Genomic DNA, 16,872 nt, shown 5'->3' with positions numbered 1-16,872 from the left:
CCTTGGGCTCCCTTTGGGTCCTCAGGGCCAGTTAATAATACACTGTCAAAGCTGGATGGGGCCTTAGGTGCCACAGAGGCTAATACCCTCTTTTTACAAATGGGGAAAATGGCATGCAGGGAGGAAAAGAAACCGTACCAACGTAGTGGATCCTAAACCTGGCTCATCACTGCTCATACATTCCGTTCATTCAGCAAGTGCTTACTTCACACTCCTCTGTGCTAGCACTGTTCTTGGTTCTGGGCATACAATGATGGTCAGGACAGCTATGGTCCTCACTCCTGGGTCTGCTCAGCACCGAGAACAGTGCACTGTAAGGGACAGGGTGTCTGGGGAAGAGTGGGGAGGGCTGAGAAGGAAAATCTTGTGCTTAGACCCGGATAAGATGTCCATTCGTGCTGCTTTAACAGAATACCATAAACTGGATAGCTGATAAACAACAGACATGCATTTCTCACAGTACTAGAGGCTGGGAAGCCCACGGTCCACAGGCTCTGAGATGGGATGGAGCTTGAGATGTTTAAGAGTTTGCTGAGCATAGTGAACATGGGGGAAGAGGAAGAAGCTGTGATTAGTGGGGTAGGACAAGGCTGGGTCATGTAAGGACTTACAGGTGGTGGTAAGGAGTACGGATTTTTCAAAAACTTAACAGTCAGTCAGCACATCATCAAATTTAGCTTTTTAAAAGGGCAATTCTTTGTTGTTGTTGTTGTTGTTGTTGTTGTTGTTTTAATATAGATTCTTGAGACTAAGATTCTGATAAGCCAGATCTGAAGGTGGACCAGCACAGTTACTGGCCAGTTCCTGCATCTGAGAATTAGCTCCTTCCATTGTATTAATGACCCTCTTGAAACCCTCTGGGCGAGAATGAAAGGGGAGGGCATTGTTACTCATTGTTACCCAAATTTTAACCACAAACACAAAAGATTTTACATAAAAATGCTCTTGTGATTATCTCTGAGGAGACCATAGCTCAGGTTAGTGAAGTTTGGAAAAAATACAAAACCATCAAGGTCTTCTGTTGATGAAGCTGGAGAATTCATCTCCTCCCCTAGTCAAGCTGGTCACCCCAGCAAGGTATACCCAACCACACTTAAGCTACCCCATACAAATGAGAATCTTTTCTAGTTGCACCACAGGCTGATAATCCAGAGGGTGGTAATCAGTGAGTCAGTTGCCAACCTCACAGAAATGCGACAAATGAGGACTCCAGGGGATGGACCTGGGACTGGTAGCCCAAAATTGCCTTTAATGACCTGGAAGGCTAGGATCTGGTTGTTGTTGTCATCATTTAACTTCATGCTACCAGTCTTCACCCATAGCGGATAAAATGACGTGGAGGAACAGAACAGGGTCAGCACACACCTGGCGAACAAAACACATGACCTAAATGTTAGCTGGCCACCAGCCATCAAAGTGTCTCAGGGATTTCACAAGCATTCACATGCCTGGGCCTTCCCAACCAGTAGTTGAGGCTTGCATTCGACAGACAGAGCTCTTAATATTAGCACAAGGAAACCTGGCCAGGAATGCTGGCTCTGCCTTCTTACTACTTGTGTGAACGGAGGTCAGTCACTTGGCCTCTCTGGTCTCTCTTGACTTATGTGGGCAGTAGGAAAGGTAAACGTGGCCTTGCCAACATCACGGGGTTATATTTTGAGTCCCGAAGGAAGTAATGTGTATGAAAGGGACTTGGAAAGGGTAGAGTGCCACATAAAACACTTTGTTATAAGCACTGGAAAGTGTGTGGCATTAGGAAGTCCAACAGAGAGTTGATGTAGATGATGAAAGGATAAAAGGGCAAAAATTCTAAAAGACAGGCTATAGGAACTGAGATAATTCCACATGAAACAGAAAAGGCTGAGAACTACATTTCACCCTGTGACTGGTTCTTGCTCAGACTGTCATGACTAACTTCTTCATGTCTCCTGAGGAGAGAATGAAACAAAATGCATAATAAAAGGGGAGTGTTCTCTATCTATGAAGAATGTCTTGCAAGAATATTAAACACCAGAATGTGTTACTAAAGCAAGTTTTATATTCTTTCTTTAATGACCTTCGGAGAGATTTGTACCTGAGTGTGAACAAGTGGCTTAAAGGTGATTCTGGCTGAAGACAAGGGAAGGGACTCTAGTGGTTTCCCTTTTTTTAGTTTTTGGAATTAAATTCACAAGAATTTTCAGGCCGTAAGCTACATAAAGACAGGGAGTTCTGTTCACTGATATATCTCAAGACCCTAGCATAGTCCAAGGTGTATACCAGGTACTTAATAAATATTCACTGAATGGATTAACAAAACGCCATGAGGTTGTCCTGGTATTTGAAGGTGAGATAGGCCCATCTCTGTGTATTCACTTGCTCTCTGCTTCATCTGTGAGACAGGCCCATCCCTGTGTATTCAGTTGCTCTCTAGTTCATCTGTCTAAGTCAGCCCCAACCCCAGCCCCAGCATGTTGTGGGCTGGCTCCATACATCACAGCGGTGGCTTCCAGATTCCAGAGAATTTGCTCGGAGTGGTGGAGTCAGGCCCACTCTAGCTCTACTGGAACCACCCAGCTTTTACGTAGGAGATCTACATGTTTGGTTTCCAGATATCGTTTTCCATTTTGGGGGTAACATTCCATTCAAGTTTCTATTACATGAGAGAGCTCTGTGATGACAAGCCCTGACATGCAGGAAAAGCAAGGAAATAGGTCTCCTGATCAGGCACCTTCTCCCCTAGAATTTCTGAATAACAGATGAAGGGACTAAAATGGTCATTCTGGTCGTCTTTGGTGTCTCTTGTTTCATAAAATCCAGAGAGAAGAAAGGAATCTAGATTGTTCTTGTTTTCCTCTTTTTGAAGTTTCCACTGGCTGTTGCTTAAATAATCATATTTTTTAAAAGCAAAGTTGCTAATTCTAAAAGACTAGGAGTTGCCAGGTCTCTGGGGAGGCTCTGATTATGTGCTTACAAGACCAGTGACTAAAACTATTCTGCTATCCAGTGGTGATTGCATTGTAACCACAATGTTTTCTCAGGTACAACAGCCCATGGGCAGAAACTTGCATTCTAGTTAAATATTAGGACCTAAGAACGATCTGCATCTAGGCCTATTATTAGCATCAGGAGAAGTAGACCTGCTAATGACTCGTTCCAAAGGCCCAGGTTGCCAGCAGACACCTTCTTTAACTCCATCCCCAGATAAAAAGGAGTACACAGATCTGGACCACCCTCCAGTGTAGGGGGTGGGGGTGGGGGTGGGGATGGGGGTGGTAAAGAGACCTCTTTGAAGGGCCTTAGGATTGGCCAACAATCAAACAGGTTAGAAGTTCAGTTCGATTGTTGATGGCTTGTCCCCATCCTGGAATCATAAGCGTCACTTCCTAGCCTATCTGAGCTTACCTTTTACCTCTGTCATCAAAGGTCCAGTAACCCAAACAGTCACCATGGGAAACAACAATTAGATGTGCAGTGCACATCCTGCTTTTCAGAACATGTTTTTCGTCCTCTTCCTTTGAATCATCACAATACTCTGGCTGAGGGCAGCTGAGGCAGGCGTGCCCAGCCCCGATGTAAAGAGATTCACAGAGGTTAAGTGTCTTATCTAGTTCACAGGCTAGGGTAGGTGCTGGGAGCATAAGTGATGGAGTCAGACTGCTCAGCACTTCCACTTAATTAGCTCTGTGGCGTGGGCTTTGGCGACTCAGTTTCTTCACCTGCAAGGTGAAAGAGTAACGACATCTGCTTCATGGGGTGGTTGGTAGACTAAGAGATAAGGAAACAGAGTCAGCAGAGTGTTTAGTACCCTTGAATGCTCACTAAATACTAGCCATTCTTATTGCTATTGAGAACATTATTGTGTGGAGAGCCACCACCGAGCCTAATTCCTAATCTAGTGCTTTTCCCACCGCATAGTGCTCCCTCTACCCCTACCACTCTTCTTACTCAAAATAGTGAAAACTTAAAGTCTTTCTAGACATTTTTGGCTTTTTGGCTGCTAAAATTCTGAGCAGGCATGAGGGGACGTGATGTTTCTACATCTTTTGACGTATAGTTAAGAAGTATCATCAGATATGGGGAAAGAAGAGCCTGTCTCCCATGGTTGCCACCTAAGGCTTGAGTGGTGTGAGTGTTGCAAGCATAGCTGGCTCCTCCCAGCAGCAACCACCAACCCAAGATCAAGTCAAGCAGCAGGGGCGGAACTGGTAAGGGGATCTGGGGTCTTCTTACCGTGAGTCTTTTCAGTATGCTATGTGTTATATATATATCACTGTATTTAATCCTCAATACACCCTATGAGAGATGTATAATAATTTTGACCACTTTATAGATGAGGAAACTGAGGCACAGAGAAATCATTAACTTGGTTAAGAACACACAGCCAGGAACTGTCAGAGTTAAGATTTGAATCCAGGACCTAGGATTTGAACTCATGTCATATGGGCCTCCAGAGCTCATAATGTTAACCACAAGAAACGGTGACAATTCTTATCAAGATTATTCAGTTGAAATATGAAAATTTTCCCCTTTGTTTGGCTTATATGCTGCAAAACAGCTCCTCTGACAAATGGATGCACTGACTTGCCCTGTCCTTTCTCAATATAAGAATAAAGCTTCCATGGGATGTCTGGCATTATTTGGAAGAAGGAAAATTGTTTCCTGTAAACTAGTAAGGTAAGCAGTCTAGTGATGCATGCTTAAAAAAATACAGGAATTCCTTAGTTATAGCTTTTGTACAATTAAACATGTAAGCTGAAAGATTTAAAATCTAAGAGCATAAGAAGGTGTGCTCTGGAATGGAGATTTTGTTTCCAGCCTTAATGACCAGACTATCACTTATTAATCTGGACCCCAGGTTGACATGTACCTTGTCTTAATAGAGATAAATAATGCATTGATTACCTTTTATTTTTTGCCAGCAATGGTAAAGTGATCTGTAGGTTTGACATGATGTGTTTCTACTAGAAAGACTTCATTTCTCCACTGTATTCATTTTAAATGGGACAAAATTTGTGTTGTCTATCATTTCCTTATTGAGAAATAGACAATTAAGGAATGTTATTTCATTAAGACTGTCACTGAAACAAAATGCTGATTCCAATAAGCATTTCTGTATACGTTGTCTTTTTTTGCTGAAATCTTTTTGGCATGTTCTTATTCATTTGCAGAAGCTGAGAGGTGAAAAAAAAAAAGAAAAGTAAAGAAACCCATATGCAAAAATATAATGCCATTGCCACTATCGAGAAAAGATAATGGCAGAGGAAAAAGGAGAGCCACAGAGTCATAGCGGTTAAAATCTCTTAAGGGGTGGGAGGTGGGAAAGGGCTTCCACTGAGGCTGCCTGTTTTGGCTACTCTCAGCTCCAGTGCAATAGGCATGGAAGGCAGCCTGGAGGTTTCCACCCACATTGAACTTTCTTTATTCCACAAATGCACTTTGCTTCCTCCCACCTTGGGGCCTTTCCACACTGACTTTTTCTCCCCTGAATGATCTGTCCACTGTCCTTCCCCTAATCTTTGCACATCCTTCAGATCTCTGCTTAGAGAAGCATTACTCAACCTCCTAGATTCAATTATGTCCTTTGTCCTTTTTCTTCTTTGGGGTCAAACATTGTCATTATTTGCAATTATGTATTTGTGTGATTGACTACAAGCTCCATGGGGTGGGGACCAGACCTGATTTTAGGCACCTTTAGATGCCCAGGGTTTGGGGCTCTCACTTCTGTACTTAGTAGATGCTTAAGAAATATCTGTTGAATTGTGATAGTTCACCCTAAAGGGAACCCGAGAACCCTCTGCTTAAGCCAGTGTTGCTGCTGCTGCAAAATAAGATTATATAGGTCTGGGTCTTACTTGTCCAGATTATTTGTGCTAATGAAACACGACTGTGGTTGCACATTGGACTGGTGTGAAGCAATGCTTTTTTCAGGCTTCACAACAACTTTGATTGGCATAATCTGGGCTTGGTTTATAGCCTCTAGGATCACCAGATTCATAGTGAGATACTGAATATAGGGAGGCATTTATCAGTTTTCTCAGCACACAGGGGCACCTTTAAGAAAGGCTTGGCTGGATGGCAGAGTTGGCAATTATCCTGATTATCACTGAGGCACACATGTCCTATGCCATTTGAGCTCAGGATCCACACTCTCCTGTGTGTCTACACTTAAGGGCAATTCTGATGCTTCTTGGTTTCTCACTCCAGTATCAGTATTAGAATGAAAGTGAGTGAAAATGATATTACAATAGAAATAGCCTAATGATGTTCAAAACTGTTTCTTAATAAATCAAAATGCAAACATTAACAAATTATTTGTGACATGACTCAAGGCTGATTGTGATTCTCAGTCCATACTGTTGGGAAAAAAAGCTAAAAACCACTCAGAGAGGGGACACTGAGGGCAAGCCAGGACCCTCAGATTGCTTCCCTTTCTCCTTGCAGCGTAGCAGGGGCAAGCCTCCTATATGGCTCCTCTGCTTCGTTCCTCTTTTACTTACTGGGTCTGGATTCAGGACAAAGCAAATCAGAATCTGGGACCATTTGCTACTCTTTTAATAACCCTGATACATCATGGAGCGCTCCATTTACTTAAGCATTTTGACAACTATTTTAAAGAAAGGCGTTCAGTTTTTAATCAGAATTAGCTCAGGTGCCTAAAAGTAGAGATCATGATACATCTCTGTATTTAACTGCCGCATTCCCTCTTCCTCCCTTCCTCCCCTCCCCAGCACAGTATCTTACTCTGTAAATACCTCTGGAGTTTTTGTTTGTCTCTACTTCTTTTTTTCCCCCCTCACTTCTTCACTCCAGGAAGGATACTGTGGGGTTGGTTTCTCTTATTACAGGGCCTATTATATGCTGGCTTTGTGCCAACCTGGTCACTCTAGCCATAACATGGGCCTAGAAAGCCCTAGAACTCAAATTCTCCCTTCATCTACGAAGGGGTATGTCCATGACAGTCCCTTGTCCCCTTCCCTTTGAAAGCCCTGACTTCAGCTTTCATCTTTTCAGAAATGCCAAAGAAGAGATGAAGTTGGCCAAGGCGATCTGTTTCTTCTTTAGTGAGCTGAGCCAGGCTCCCAGTCCTCAAAGAGCTGTTCCCTTTCCGGAACTGGATTTTCCTGTATGAATGATGTAGTATCCAGAGCACTGTACTTGGAGTCAGAAGACCCCGTTGCAAGTTTGGACACCACTACTTACCAGCTGTGCGACTTAGGCAAGTTACTTTAGTTTTCTGAGCTTACTACGTATCCTCAGGATGTCTGGCTTGAAGTGAGTCTGCCTAGACTTTGTTCCATTATCACTCTTAAAAGGGAGGGAGGGAGGGAGGGAGAGAAGGGGAGAGGGGGAGAGAGAGAGAGAGAGAGAGGAGAGAGATTATGGTAAGTATCTACTGACCTGTCCAGCGGGGGTTCAGGGAAGGCCTCCCAGGACTGGCCCCAGGCACCTTCCTGAGAGCCTGCCACTGTTCCTTGCCCCTGCCCCAACCCACCTTCGGCGCACCGCGGGCTTGAAGTGGCGCAGCTCTTACGGGAGGTGTGAGTTGTTAGAAAGCTCCGTATAATTCCAGAATGTCAGTCACTCCCATTTACTCTAACGTGCTTTTCCAATGGGCCAGGCAAGCCCGCCCCTCCTTAGTGGGGTCCCCTCCCCCAATCGACCCCCACTCAGCCTTCTCCTTCGGGAAAGGTAGCAGCCGAAGATCGTGAGGCTCATCCTCACCTAGGCCGCCCCAGCCTGCGTCCTGTTCTCTGCGCCCAGCTCGCCCGGCACTTGGGCGTCCAGGAGCTCCCCCTCCGGGCGGCGCACTGCGGCCGCCGGCGGGGTTGGCAGCAGCGCCCACCGCGGGGCGGCCCCGGTTACTCGCCCGCCCGCCCGCCCGTCCGCCCACGTGCGTGGAGAGGAGCGAAGCGCAACCAGTCGCCGTGCCAGCGCTTGCCGCGGGTGGATGCCTCACCTCGGAGGTCAGCGGGGGCCGTAACCCGAGCCCCGCTGCCACGACCCATATTTGCATAATTCGGTCCCCCCTCCCTTCTTTCGGACTCAGGGCTGGAGATGCGAGTCGGGCTCCCCGAGGTGCCGTCTTGCCGGTGGTCAGCGCGGGGGCCGCGGGACCGGCCGGAGCGCAGGAGGAGCGGGCTGGCGCACGTGGTAAGAGAGTAGCTTTCTTTTCTTTTATCTTTTTTTTTTTTTAAAGAAATGGGACTTTTCACTTTTTTTGCCAAGGGTAGGGTACCTACAAGGGTTCTAATCTTGTTGTGATTTCCTTCCTTTTCCCTTTTATTTTTATTTCCAATTGGAAAAGAGCGCCCAGAGCGAGCGAGAAACTTTCCGAATTTTTTCTCTGGGTGTTTGAAGTCAGAAAAATGTCCAGCCGCGGGAGAACCGATTTCGCGGCGGGCAAGGGGAGAAGCGGCGCTCGGCAGGAGGGGCAGAGGCCGCTCACCGCCGCCCCGGGCCCTGACCACAGCGCGCGGGGCCAGGCGGCAGCGGGCTCACAGCGGCGGCGGCCGCGGCAGGTGAGCGGCGGGAAAGCCGCTTGCAGCGCCGCGTTTCCTCCACGGCGTGGCGCCGTGGCTTTCGCCCTCCCCGGCCCCCACGAGGCTGAAGCTGTCCTGGCCGGCGGCGGGACAAGGGCAGGGCCTGCCCTCGTGCTCTATCCCGGGCCTTGGGGGCTTTGGGGCAGAAGGAGGGCTAGCGGGAGGCCCCTATCCCTGTTGTAGCACCTGGGCCCAGCCTCCCACAGAGCCTGGGCCAGGCTCGGAGCGCTCCTGGTGCAGGCCGGGGTGATCCAGGAGGTAGGAGCGGTGTGTGCAGCCAGCCAGAACCCGTCGCTATCTGGACCTCTGAAAAGTTTTTTAAAAATGTTTTGGGAACTAAGGAGAAAGGTACCCACCCGGCTCAGTTTTTGTTTGTTAGTTTGTTTGTTTGTTTGTTTTTGTTTGTTTTTTACTCACAAAGGGAAAAGCGTGTAGGGTGATGGAAACTCGAAGCTAGCGTCACTGTTTGCTGTCACTCTGGCCCTCGCTGGCCTCCTCGAGGTGGCTCTTGGCCAAGGAAAGGAAGAATATTCCTCCTTATGTGTGTGTTCTGGAGTAGGGCTCGGTGCAGGCTTTCGTGGGTGGGGAACTACGGTGGCAGCCAGTCCAGTCAGTGAAGCTGAGGATGGGTGTCTTCGCAGAGCACCCTGTCCAGCAAACCCAGACGCCCGCTCCGCCGACCCGGCAGTCTGTGGGCAAGGCGGGCTCACGGGCGCGCTGTCAACACGGAGGTGTGTAGCGTAAGGTGTGCGAGCCAGTGTGTGAAGAAGGCGGCGGGGGCAGGAGTGTGCGTAGCGGAAGTGTGTGTCTGAGTGTAAGTGTGTGTTTGTGTGTGTGTTGTGTGGCGGGGCAGGGTGAGTGTCCAAGCTTCCATCTGGACGCTCCCACACAGGCTACCGCCCAGACGCGCCGGGAAGGGCGCCGGCTTCGCGCAGCAGCTGAAGGGGGGCGGGGAGCGCGCGGGCTAGAGGAAGGGGGGTGTCTGCGGCTGAGGATTTCTCTCGAAGGTCCCCGCAGTTATCTGCTCCTCCTAGGGTCTACCACCCCTGCCCCAAGTGCCCAAAATACTTAAACAAACAAACAACCCAAAACCTGTTCCGTTTTCGCTCCTGTATAAATAGAACAGACTTTCCAAAAAAGCAATACCGCATTCACTCTTATCACCAGCCACTTCTTTCCACCAAGTAATTCAGAAAAAAGCAGTCAGCTTCCGTGAATGCATGCCGCTTTTTCTCTCTCTCTCTCTCTCTCTCTCTCTCTTCGCTGCCTCCTTTTGCTTGCGGTTTTGAGCTGCCAAGAAAGTGAGTAGGGGTTTGACTGTAGTGTCTCGGCTTCGCTCGGTTTCTTTCCGAAGTTTAATTTTCCGGAATGGCTCCCAAACAAGGGCTGGGGAGGCGGAGCTGCCGGCACCGGATTTTCGCCTTTTTTGGAAAGTCCCGGAGAACCGGAATTCCTCCCCTACCCGGAGGCCGCACCGCAGCTGGGACCTGCTCGCTCTCCCACAGTGGCCTGGGCTGGACTCGCAGCGAGCCCCATCCCTGCCGGACCCTGAGCTCTGGATCAGGGCTTCGGCTCGGTCCGCACTCCCCAGACCCCCGTGGATCCTCGCAGGCTGCAAGCCGGGAGTCGCGAGCCCGGAGGAGCCCGCGCCGCCAAGCCCCTGTGCAAACCGGCCATGTGACGGCAAAAGCTGCCTGGCCCAGCCCTGTTCCTCAGTCCATATATGGGCAGTGACGTCACGGGCATTGAGGACCTGCCCATAAATACTTAGAGCAACACTTTCCGTCTAACCGAGAGAGCAGCAATTGATTAATAGCTCGGCGAGGGGACACACTGACTGTTTTAGTAACACTACACCAGCAACTCCTGGCTTCCCAGCCGGAACACAGGAGAGAGTCAGTGGCAAATAGCCATTTTGCTTCTTGAAAAAACAGCAACTTGTTTGCTAGTTTTATTTCCATTGGATTTTTTTTTTTGGAAGGGGGTAGTTGCCTTTTAAGTGTGGAGGGCAAAAGGAGATACCAACCTAGGCTCAGTCCAGTCCCTCTCCAAAACGGCTTCTCTGACACTCCAGGTAGCGAGGGAGTTGGGTCTCCAGGTTGTGCGAGGAGCAAATGATGACCGCCAAGGCCGTAGACAAAATCCCAGTAACTCTCAGTGGTTTTGTGCACCAGCTGTCTGACAACATCTACCCGGTGGAGGACCTCGCCGCCACGTCGGTGACCATCTTCCCCAATGCCGAACTGGGAGGCCCCTTTGACCAGATGAACGGAGTGGCCGGAGGTAAGCCGCGTGCCCCTCTCGCGGGCCGGGACCCACGCAGCTCGGAAGTGGTGGGTGGGTTTTGGTGCGTGTGCAGGACCTGGAGGAGAGGGTTGGGGCGCGAGGTGGACGGTGTTGAGTGAACTGGCTTTAAAGAATGTAAGGAGGTGCCGGAGGTGTCCATGGGAGCGGGTACCCGGGCGTTGGAGCTGGGCGCGCTGGCAGATGCACCAGGTTGCCAGCGATCGGCCGTGCGTGCGCCGCGGAGCGCCCAGCCCCCGGTCGGCGCAGGGATGAGAGTAAGAGAGATGCCCCACCAGGCTTCGGGATTTGTGTGGGTCTTTCGGCCAGCGGCAGCCCCCGGCCTCCCCTCTCTCGGGGTAGAGGCAAAGTGACGGGAAAGTTCAGGGCTCTGGAGGAAAGCTGCGCGTCTGGAGAGTCGAGCGGAGGAAAAACACCAGAGGACAGCGTTCGCCGCTCCCTCCTGGGCAGAACCGACCCGGAGAAAATCTCGGAGTTCGCTCCCCGCGAGTCCTGCTTGCCGCTCGCGAAGTTGAGGGGGTTGGCCAGGCGCGGAGGAGGACGGGGGGAGGGCGGGCAGCTGCGGAAAGCTTACCCCTGGCTGCCGAGGGATGCCCGCTGGGCACCGGCGCCTCCAGTTTCCTTGGCGATACGGTGGAAAGTGGTCTCCCTGCAGTCTCCGCGTCTTCCTCGAAGCCTTGCCACTGGCTTTCGGCTGTGGCGAGGACACGCGAGTATCGGGCAAGGCTGAGAAGGTTGCGTGGGAAAGGAGACCTGTAGACTCCTATCTCAGAGCCAGATTCCCTCCAGCAGTCGTCAACTGAAGCGCAACGGGAGAGGGAGGGAAGGAAGGCACCTGGAATGGGGAGCAGCCGAGAAATCATGACACCCCTCTCGGGCTCCCCTCTCAGGCTGGCACCTTGGAGGCACTGGCTAGGATCAGTCTCCTGGGTGATGTCTGACACAGCAGTGGGACCCCCCAGGCAAAAGAGAGGGAGAGAAGTTACAGGCAGATGGGGAAATTTTAATATTGTTGTTGCTATTATTGGGTGTTTTATTGGGGACTGGAACTACAGATGGCTGTATGTGGGGGTTGGAAGTAGCTCATCCTGCTTTCCTGGAGGTAGTTTGAGTCCCAAACTGTCACTGGTTGCCACAGTAGGATCTTGGGTTAGCCTCTTCTTACTGTCTTTGGGCCACAATTCCTCCAACTGTTAGACTCTGTCCCAGCTCTACAGGGCTAGGATCCTGGGCCTTGGGATTGGACTCATGTGAGGGGGGGTGAGAAGGGATTCTTGGCTGCATTCTCATTGCTCCACCTCCATTTTTACTTTCCCCTTTCCAGATGGCATGATCAACATTGACATGACTGGAGAGAAGAGGTCCTTGGATCTCCCATATCATAGCAGCTTTGCTCCCGTCTCTGCACCCCGAAACCAAACCTTCACTTACATGGGCAAGTTCTCCATTGACCCCCAGTACCCTGGTGCTAGCTGCTACCCAGAAGGCATCATCAACATTGTGAGTGCAGGCATCCTGCAAGGGGTCACCTCCCCAGCTTCCACCACAGCCTCATCCAGCGTCACCTCTGCCTCCCCCAACCCACTGGCCACTGGACCCCTGGGTGTGTGCACCATGTCCCAGACCCAGCCTGATCTGGACCACCTCTACTCTCCACCACCGCCTCCTCCTTATTCTGGCTGTGCAGGAGACCTCTACCAGGACCCCTCGGCATTCCTGTCAGTAGCCACCACCTCCACCTCCTCTTCTCTGGCCTACCCGCCACCTCCTTCCTACCCGTCCCCCAAGCCAGCCACGGACCCGGGTCTCTTCCCCATGATCCCAGACTATCCTGGATTTTTCCCATCACAGTGCCAGAGAGACCTACATGGTACAGCTGGCCCAGACCGCAAGCCCTTTCCCTGCCCGCTGGACTCCCTGCGAGTCCCCCCTCCACTCACTCCACTCTCCACCATCCGCAACTTTACCCTGGGGGGCCCAACTGCTGGGGCCACAGGGCCAGGGGCCAGTGGAGGCAGCGAGGGACCCCGGCTACCTGGCAGCAGCTCAGCAGCAGCTGCTGCCGCCGCCTATAACCCACATCATCTGCCGCTGCGGCCCATTCTGAGGCCTCGCAAGTACCCCAACAGGCCTAGCAAGACCCCAGTGCATGAGAGGCCCTACCCGTGCCCAGCAGAAGGCTGTGACCGGCGCTTCTCCCGCTCGGACGAGCTAACACGGCACATCCGAATCCACACTGGGCACAAGCCCTTCCAGTGTCGGATCTGCATGCGCAACTTCAGCCGCAGTGACCACCTCACTACCCATATCCGCACTCACACTGGCGAGAAGCCCTTTGCCTGTGATTACTGTGGCCGCAAGTTTGCCCGGAGTGACGAGAGGAAGCGCCACACCAAGATCCACCTGAGACAGAAGGAGCGCAAGAGCAGTGCCCCCTCCTCGTCGATGCCGGCCGCCTCCACTGCCTCTTGCACTGGGGGTGCTCCAGCCGGGGGAGCCCTATGCAGCAGCACCAGCAGCACTATTGGTGGAGGGTCCCTCGGCCCTTGCTCATCGCGGACCCGGACACCTTGAGATGAGACTCAGGCTGACATACCAACTCCTTAAGGCCCCAGAGGTCCTTCATCCACTCGTCCACTCGAGCTGCACGACAAACACTACCACCTTTCCTGCCCTTCCCTCATTTTGTTGGGCAAAGGGCCTTGGTGGAGCCTAGCACTGCCCCTCTTTCCACTTAGAAGCACGTCCTTCCTAAAACTTAGCTCACCTTAGTCTCTCTTAGGTGAGTTGACTATCACCCCAAGGTAACGGGAGGCTCAGAAAGGGGTTGGATGGGAGCCCCTGGTCTAGAGGGCTAAGGCCTGACCCTGCTTTAAAGGTTTGTTTGACTAGGTTTTGCTCCCCCTCTCTTATTTTGACTGGTTACAGGTTTTTGACTCTGGAGATCTGAGACTTTTTCTACAGTAGGTTGGGAGATGCTGATCCCTTCAAGTTGGGACAGCAAAAAGACAGAAGCGAAACTGATGTGCACTTTATGGCTTGGGACTGATTTGGGGGATGCTGTACAGTGAGTGAAGCATGGCCTTTATGCTGCATTCTGTGGCGCTAGAACAGTGAATCAAAGCTTATCTAGTCATCTCGACCCTTTAAGCAAATGTATTATAAACTCAGAGAACAGAAGTGCAATGTGATGGGAGGGACCTAGCAATATCTGCTCCTTTTTGAGTTGTTTGAGAAACATAAAGACTATTTTTTCAGTGTATATCCATTCAGATTTTGTGTATTTTTGATGTGCACTGTTCTCCAAGTTCTGAACCTTCGGGAAAAAAAAGTAAAGCAATTTATGATCTCTTGAAATGAGTCAGATGTTAACTTATTTAATGGGGGATGTACATATATTCTCTGAAACTAGGATGCATGCAGTTGTGTCGAAAGTGTCCTTGGTGCCTTGTGTGATGTAGACAATGTTACAGGGTCTGCATGTAAATGGGTTGCCTTACTATGGAAAAAAAAATCACTCCCTGGGTTTAGTATGGCTGTATACTTCTGCCTATTAATATTTGGAATTTTTTTTTAGAAAGTATATTTTTGTATGCTCTGTTTTGTGACTTAAAAGTGTTACCTTTGTAGTCGAATTGCAGAATGTAAATGTTACTGGAGCTGACTTGTTTGGTTATTAGCTCTTAATAGTTGTGGAAATATAAATGATTTATTCTAACACAAAACCACTAACTAAAGTTCAGATAATGGTTTATGACTGTAGTGTAAATAAATACTTTTCAACAATATTTTTGCTGCAGAAATTACTTATGAAAGGTTTACTGGGTGGGAATTAAACAGTACCCAGTGGATTTTAGTACTTTGAACAGAGCCAGGATCTCCAAGTTTTCTTTGTTAGCCTTTCAACACCAGCCCTCTTGCCCCAAAGCAATCTCCATTCATAATCAAACGCTAGCTTTCCGGGGATTTCCCCCATGCACTTGTGTAAAAGTGGGGAGGCGTTGTTTTGACTCATTGTTCCGTCCTCTATAACAGCCTATAGCTTCTCTCCGCTCCTGAGTGGGCCCCGGAAAATAAATACTTACAAACAAGTGCCCACTCGGAGACTACACATTTGTAGCTGCTTTCAGAACCCTGACCAGGGCCAGGAACTCAGACGAGATGTGGCTTTGTGGAAAGTGTGGTGGCGTGGTCAAGCTGGAAATGACTTTCAGGTTCCAGGATTAGTCTCATGACCACAGAAAACTTTTTGAAAAGCGCTATCACCACTTCAGATCAAAAATGCACTCAGACACTGCTGATGACAGCATTAATGAGTTGCCAAAGGAATTACCCCAGGACTCATTTCTCTCCAGCCTTATCTCCCCTATTACACCTATTCAGAAGGATCATTACTCTGCCATAGGTTTGGTGGGTCTAGAGACTATCAAAATACTCAGCTTTTTAGATGCTAGATATATACCAGCCTTAAGAAAATCTCAAGGAAAGACAATCTGAATTTTAAATAGCAAATATGGTCCTCCATGGTACTGGATAATAGTTAGCAAAAGAATACACTATAGAGATCATTTTACTGCAAGCCTTTTGTAGTGACCTTAAAATATAAATTCAGCCCCTCCAATAGTTAGCCATCTATTATACACATTGTCTTTGTGTTCTCTTTAATCTACAATTGGGCCTAAATATTATTTAAGTTCACTTCTGCTAGCTCCTTATAAAAGTGTAACATGTCGGAGTGCCCACTGTTTATCTACATCATCGGAAAACCCTGTCATGTTTGTCCTTTGCCACTGTTAGACCCCCTCAGATATGGTTGATAATAGATGGCCTGCATTTTAGAACAGCACACACGGAATACAGCTACCCTGGGAAACTACTTTTTGCCCTTACCAGCACTAGAATTTGAGAGCTAATTTGTGGAGGTAATTAGCCCTTTTATTTCCTCCCTTCAAAGGATTTCAAAGATGTACAATACCTCTATTAACTACTAAATAGAAGTTTCTAAACTTCAGTGTCAGATTGTTCTAGTGACTGGTGCTATTCCATTAGATTTGTATTTCCTAGCTTGTCACCATGTTACCATCCTTGCTTAGCCAATTCTGTTAAAGAAATACGTATAAAACAATGCCACATTTTGATAGTTACGTTTTTAATAGTACTACCCTCCTAACAAAAGGTCATTATATTAAAATACAGGACATTTAAGTTTTACATGATCTTTAACTGTCTTGCCAAATTTTAAGTTCAGAGCACTTTCAATTAAGGTGATGTAAACAATTGTTTAGAAAGCAACAGACTAAAAGTCTCTTTTTTAAAGAAGTCATTTTTATAAGAATAAAATGAAATACATGTTGATGATAGTCAAATCGGTTATATAATCACTTTCACCTTGATGTGGGCTTGATTTAATGGCATAACACACATACCACAAGGAACACACCTTGGTGTTTTTTCAGAGTCAATCTTGTGGGTTTTACTACTTGATTTCAACATGTTAGGTCAATCTTTAATCAGATTTTACTCTGCTAGAAATATTCAGCGTACTTTTCACAGGTGTCTCATTTTTTACTTTGCTCAAAAATAAAGCATGTAAAGCTAAGTCTTCTTTCTTTTATTCAATATGCTATATTAAATATTATTATTGATATTTCATCTATTACTGGGAATTCTTAATAAAAATAAACTTCTGGAGAGCAATTCTTTAAAGATCATAATGCATTTGAGATGGTTCAGTGCACATTAAAATAGGTCCATTAAACTTAAATAAGGTTTCCAATTATTCATAAACCAGGCTATTTAATTTTAATATCCTATTGCTAATGAAACTAAGGCAAATTGGTATATATTAAAATGGCTGTAGTGATGTTTTAATAGTCCAGTACAAATGGGGGGGGGCGGGTGGAAAAGAATGGTATCATTACAAGTGCCTAAAATGCTGCCAATCCAAACTACAATTAAACAAATTTTACAGAAAAAGGAAAGGCAAGAAAAATATCTAAGTCCAAAGAGTCCTTCGTGGACGAAAGTATTTGTTTTCTTGCACTAG

General features: G+C 48.2%; 1 protein-coding gene and 1 long non-coding RNA gene across 3 annotated transcripts; one reads left to right on the top strand and one right to left on the bottom strand.

The window, feature by feature from the left end:
* Positions 1–830: 830 nt before the first annotated feature.
* Positions 831–7,838, bottom strand: LOC106728595. The gene is made up of 3 exons (XR_001364854.2): positions 7,705–7,838; positions 7,183–7,287; positions 831–1,365 (listed from the first exon to the last, which is right to left on the bottom strand). It is a non-coding gene; the product is annotated as an uncharacterized LOC106728595 (long non-coding RNA).
* Positions 7,839–7,905: 67 nt separating this feature from the next.
* EGR2 (early growth response 2) lies at positions 7,906–14,614 on the top strand. 2 transcript variants are annotated; one of them, XM_032491475.1, is made up of 3 exons: positions 7,906–8,133; positions 10,697–10,805; positions 12,151–14,614. In XM_032491475.1, exons 1-3 carry the CDS (start codon positions 8,038–8,040, stop codon positions 13,398–13,400), a joined length of 1,455 nt encoding a protein of 484 aa, XP_032347366.1. In that variant the 5' UTR covers positions 7,906–8,037; the 3' UTR covers positions 13,401–14,614. The 2 variants fall into 2 exon arrangements, with proteins under 2 accessions (XP_032347366.1, XP_032347368.1); XM_032491477.1 differs by lacking the exon at positions 7,906–8,133 and adding an exon at positions 10,322–10,596.
* The last annotated feature ends 2,258 nt before the right edge of the window (positions 14,615–16,872 follow it).

This window comes from Camelus ferus, chromosome 11 (assembly GCF_009834535.1).
Source record: "Camelus ferus isolate YT-003-E chromosome 11, BCGSAC_Cfer_1.0, whole genome shotgun sequence".
Taxonomy (NCBI): domain Eukaryota; kingdom Metazoa; phylum Chordata; class Mammalia; order Artiodactyla; family Camelidae; genus Camelus; species Camelus ferus.
This window is presented reverse-complemented; position numbering and strand designations above follow the sequence as displayed.

What these genes read in the sequence shown, in the direction of transcription:
- EGR2 (XM_032491475.1), top strand. Translation starts at nt 8,038, where the DNA reads ATGCGAGTCGGGCTCCCCGAGGTGCCGTCTTGCCGGTGGTCAGCGCGG. An exon ending in GGAGCGGGCTGGCGCACGTG is followed by an intron (nt 8,134 to 10,696) that starts GTAAGAGAGTAG and finishes TTTGTGCACCAG; the next exon opens with CTGTCTGACAACATCTACCC. An exon ending in GATGAACGGAGTGGCCGGAG is followed by an intron (nt 10,806 to 12,150) that starts GTAAGCCGCGTG and finishes TCCCCTTTCCAG; the next exon opens with ATGGCATGATCAACATTGAC.